The sequence below is a fragment of the Nematolebias whitei genome, chromosome 6 (assembly GCF_014905685.2).
Source record: "Nematolebias whitei isolate Nwh7 chromosome 6, NemWhi1, whole genome shotgun sequence".
NCBI classification, from domain to species: domain Eukaryota; kingdom Metazoa; phylum Chordata; class Actinopteri; order Cyprinodontiformes; family Rivulidae; genus Nematolebias; species Nematolebias whitei.
The window spans coordinates 40,512,751-40,518,022 of NC_056503.1; the positions used below are offsets into that span (position 1 = coordinate 40,512,751).

At 38.2% G+C, this 5,272-nt stretch overlaps 1 protein-coding gene across 7 annotated transcripts in view; it reads left to right on the plus strand.

Annotated features, from left to right (window-relative positions):
* The window catches only part of frem2b (FRAS1 related extracellular matrix 2b), a 53,114-nt gene extending 48,945 nt beyond the window's left edge, over window positions 1-4,169 (plus strand). For all 7 annotated transcript variants that reach the window (XM_037677610.1, XM_037677613.1, XM_037677612.1 and 4 more), the window contains exons 21-24: window positions 81-207; window positions 782-969; window positions 1,047-1,193; window positions 3,479-4,169. In XM_037677610.1, the coding sequence (XP_037533538.1) occupies window positions 81-207; window positions 782-969; window positions 1,047-1,193; window positions 3,479-3,982 (966 nt within the window). In that variant the 3' untranslated portion in view covers window positions 3,983-4,169. The remainder of the gene's footprint in view (window positions 1-80; window positions 208-781; window positions 970-1,046; window positions 1,194-3,478) is intronic.
* Window positions 4,170-5,272: the final 1,103 nt, after the last annotated feature.

The window sequence follows — 5,272 nt, forward strand, 5'->3', positions numbered from 1 at the left end:
AGAGAGAGAGAGAGAGAGAGAGAGAGAGAGAGAGAGAGAGAGATTTTTTTTCTCTCATTAATGATTTCATGTGATTTTAGGTTAGTGACCCAGTGGCTGCTGAGTTCAGTTTAAACACGCAGATGATCTTACTCTCCAAACGGATGCTCTGGCTCTCAGACGGTTCCATGGGCTTTGGACAGGAGAGCGACACAGCTTTCTCCCAAGGTAAAGTACAACAAATCCACAACAAACAAAAAAACAATAACAACACGGAGTTCCTGTGAGAAATGGAAATCAAACAGATGTCTGCTTGTTTTTCTGTGCTTAGCACTCTGAATTTATTTCTCTTCTTTTGATGAAAAATAAATCTGTGTACAATTTGTGTTGTTGACTCAGCAGATTTGTTCTAATTTATTTTCTAACTCTGGGAGACAAATTGAAAGGAAACCGAAGCCTCTGTGAAGTGTCTTTTTGGCTTCTTTTACATCATCTTTCTAAGCCAGCAAATTAAAAGAAAGCAAGAATTCAGTTTGTTTCAAGAAGGCTTAGAAAAAACTTTACAAAGTTTTTATTTATTTGAGCATAGAAATTTTTGTTTCTGTCTTGAATGAGAGATTTGAACATTTTTTTTATATTGCTTATAATCTCAAAATGTTTTTTTAATAATATAATTAGTTTTGAAACCTAAAAAAATGACTGTTTTTCACCAACACCTCTCCAAATAATAATAATAATAATTAAAAAATTTGCACATAAATGATTTCATGTATTAATTAAAGCTAAATTTCTCGTTTGTCAGGGGATACTATTTATGGCCGAGTGATGGTGGATCCAGTGCAAAACTTGGGTGACTCCTTTTTTTGCAACATAGAGAAAGTCTTCCTGTGTACAGGAGCTGATGGATACGTTCCAAAATACAACCCCAGCAGCTTTGAGTTTGGCTGTCTGGCTGACGCTCCTTCACTGCTGTACAGATTCAAAATCATTGTAAGTAACAAAATGATGAGTTTGCATCATGTGCTCTGGTTCTGTTCATACATCTATCCTTTTTCATGTCACTTCAGGATAAGGCTCAACCGGAGACCCAGGCCCGCTCATTTGGCGATGTGGCCTTTAATGCTTTCCTGGCAGTGGATGACCCCGGTGCGTTACCTTTGGTGAGGCAACCTGGAGCAGATGGTTTCAGAATGGATTCTACCGCTTTGTTTCAGGTCAGTAAAAAGGTTAATTATGAAGAACATATTCACTTATATTTTTCGCTCTCCTATTTTAATAATAATTAGAAAATAAAACAGATTCACTGACCAGCTTTCTGTTAGAGCTGAAAGTTTCTTGGGAGTGAATAATCCAGTCTCCATGTTTGCTGGTCTTTAACTACCTTGGATGACTCACAGTCTCTGCCTTTATTCATGTCCACATTGCTTCTTCTAGTCACTGAGTCTGTTTTTCAGCTTAAGAGGAAACAAAATCAATAGATTCACAGGCAGGAGGTGTTCTCCACTGGTATGAAAGCTTTTTTTGTTTTTTTGTACTAAATTGCACATCGACTGAACATGTTATATGTTTAAAATGAGGTTATATTTATATTTAACAAGATAAATGCATAAAGCTTAGTTTTTAGGTCTTTTTTCGTGATTTGTTAAAGTTCACTCACTACATGAAAATCACACGAGTCAAGAAATCCTTGAAATGATAAATGCGTGTTCTTGTGACTTGATTTTTCTTTGTTTTGTAAAAAGAAAAAAATCACATTTAAATAAGTCTATTTTCATCTTATTCACAGTGGACAGATATGTTAAGTATTTCAGAATCAGAATAAGCTTTATTATCATTGTACCGAGAGCAAGAATATGTCCATCCAAAAGATGGTTGAAGTGCACGTAGCTGCTGCTCTTTTAGAACGCGGCCTCTAATCCTTTTCAGAATACTTTTAGATAGAAAAAGGATAAGAACCATGAGGATGGATAGTAGTATTACAAAAAAAGATCTCTTCACATCTCGTCATTTTATCAGATAAGCCACAATTGTTGAATTTCTACAGGCAGACTGTTTTTTTCTTGTCAGCCTTGAATTCTGCTGGAACTTCCTCAGTCCAAAATGTCCAGATTTATGGGTAATCATCTCCACTGATCCTCGTTACGAGCCTCCCCATAATTTATCCCAAATGCTGTTGAGTCCCAGAACCAGCAGGTGGCCTGCGATTCTCACAAATCGCCTCCATCTTATGGTTTAGCTCTTTAATCAGCTGATTTTGAGTCCTCACAGCATGAACCAAACCTTCACACAGTCTCGGAAGCTTGCCATGACTGAAACTGCTGCCTTCTTCAAGATGATAAAACAGAGCCCCACCAATGCCAAATAGCAGAACCCCTGCTAACATAAATCCAAATATATAAACGTCTTCAGCATCCTCCCGAGACAGAACTGAAAGGCACATCAACTGAGCTCTGATGTACCCCGCAGCATGAGTCTCAGCCGGGCAAGAGGGTTCTTCAGGACTCTGTTTTTTTTTTTTTTTTTAAGATTTTGTCGATTTTGTTAAAAGTCCAGCTTGTCAGATCCATAATAGTATTTTTTGTTTGGGAGATGTGTACCAGGAGCTCCGAGAGACACAGAAAGCAGAAGCATGAGGAAGAGGAGAACAGGGGGAGGGAGAGGAGAAGCATCTGTCTTGAGTGAGAGCCAAAGTAGAAAATAATTTTCTACATTTCTAATTTCAAGTGGAAATTGATTCAAACTTTATTTAAAGGCTGTCTTGTGTTCTTGATGAAAATAAAAATCTAATTCTGGGGTCAATAATCACAGTTCTTACAAGTAAAATTGGTTCCAAATTTTTCAGAATTGGACCCACAAAATAACAGCAGCAGAAACATGCAATCTCATCTATCACTAATTTATTTAATATTAATAATAGTATAATATAGTATAATAGTATTTAAGTAAATGCTGCTAAAAAAAATTGACTAAACAATTAATCAATGACAGTGCAAAATTTATCCTACCATTTTTGTTAATCGTTTCTCCTTTCCACGTCATGAGAGCAGTTCAAAATGACTGTGCAGTTTTTAAAGCCTAGTTTATGACCACTGTTTCTGTTTTGTCACACTTATTTTAAAAACAACGGGGAAAAAATCAATCCCAAATATAAAGTGGTTGCTGGTGATGATTTCAAGACCCTCTACTTGGATTTTTGATGCATGGTGGGTTCCCTACCTCAACTCTAAGAACAAATGTTAAAAAGGCAAGCCCATGTATAAGTGGTATCTTTAAATATATACATGTACCAGGCAAACCCATCCCCACTATACTGCACTAGTGTGACATCTAGTGGTTTAACAAAAGCTACACATTTATCTCATACAGACGGAATACTGCAACAATTAATTATGTGAGAAATTGTGTTTTGGTATAATTCATGTATACTTCATTTGATACCCTCCTCACTCCCTTACCACAAACAGACAGACCATAACATGGGTTCTTTTGTTCTTGCCAGGTGGCTGCGGGGAGAGAGTGGTACATCCACGCCATCTATACCGTCCGTTCCCGGGACAATGCTAATCGTGGCATCGGGAAAAGAAGCCTGGAATATCATGTGATGAGCCAACACTTGAATCCCCTTCAAAAGGGTCAGCATCGCACCAGAAGATCAGTGGATGATGTGCCAGACATCGTAAAGAAGATCGGCGAGAACAGCAACCGTGGCACCAACATCCTGCACATCGCTCTGAACCGAAGCAGTCAGTGGAAGACAAGTCAAGACGGGGAAATCTCCACAGAAAGAAACATCCCCGATGCGGTCAACCAAAAGGACAGTGACGACAAACTGGTGTTAATCATCGGTGTATTTGTTGGACTGCTTCTTACCGTGCTCCTCATCATTATAGTGGTGGTGGTGCTACGAGCCAAGCAAGAGAAGAAAGACGTGCCCGTCAACTCTGACAGCGCAGAGCCCATGATGACTCAAAGCCCCAGCAGCACTGACAGTTCTGAGGTCTAACAGGTCTAATGAGATCTAATGATTGAAAGATTTAACCGATCCTTTTATTTTGCAAGTGCCTCATATTTAGCTCAAATAAATAAAGACTGTGTGTGAAGCAACACGAACTACAAGAGCCTAGACACTATTCAGAAAACTACTTGAAATACTGCATCACGTCCAAAGCCAGGGAGTGATCTGGACACTGAGCAGAAGATGGACAGTCAGTGTTTGCAGCTGTTACAAGGCACTTGTCAAGTTGTCAGCTCTCACTTACTGTTATTGATTGGCGTTTGTTGCCAACTGATCCAAAAAAAGAGTGTTTTGTTTCCAAAGGTGCTACAGGAGATTCCTCTCAACTTGAATGCCAGTGGCTGTTTTGCTGATTAGGTCAAGAGAAGGTGGATTGTTTTTGCCAACTGCTGTAGTTATTGAACAGACTTTGGACATTTAAGGTGCACCAAGACACTAACTGCAATGTGTTTTCACTGAGATAATGGATCTCTTTGCTGTCTTGAATTGATTGTCTTTAGTTTCAGTGTGTGCCTAAGAAATTCCAGGTTTTTGAGGAGTTTTTTTTATTGTAAAATGTTCGTCCAATGTGATCAGTAAAACGTGTATTCTAACGAAAGAAAACTAATTTGAATGGAAATAGATGTGTTTATGTTTTGCATGCATTTATTCTATTCTGAAAAGTTTAAATGATCATTTGAATCTTTGGAACTGTGTCCGATCTGCTGTGCTTCACCCAGGCTGCATTTTACTGTGTATCCCGGTATTTATCAGTAGCATACTGTTGTTGGGACATTTCTTCTAATATCTAGATGCTAAAAACACTGTATGATTTTAAGATTGTATGTTTGACAAGTGGCATTAAATCAGAGAAGAGTACACATTTCATAAGATAAATAGTATTGAAGTGACTTAAGACAGCTGGTCTGCAGTGTATAAAGTAATATAGTAAAGGTTCAAAACGATTTCCAAGAGGAACCATTTTCACTCTTGATGAAATAATTTGTACACCAGGGCTATTCAACTAAATTGCTCAGGGGCCCCCAGTTACCAAAAGCCAAGAGCTCAGGGGCCAGATATCCAGCAGTTATTAAGTAAGCTTGTTTTATGGTTTAAAATCTAGTATTAATTAAAAATTAACCCATTGGTGGGTCGAGCTGAGTTCACTTGTGGGCCTGATATGGCCCCCAGGCCACCAGTTGAATAGCCCTGTTGTACACCTTTTTGAGTGTTGAAATGTGTAGAGATAACCATAACAGTTAATTCATTTTACAGCAAAACTTTGTGCTTTTTAATTAG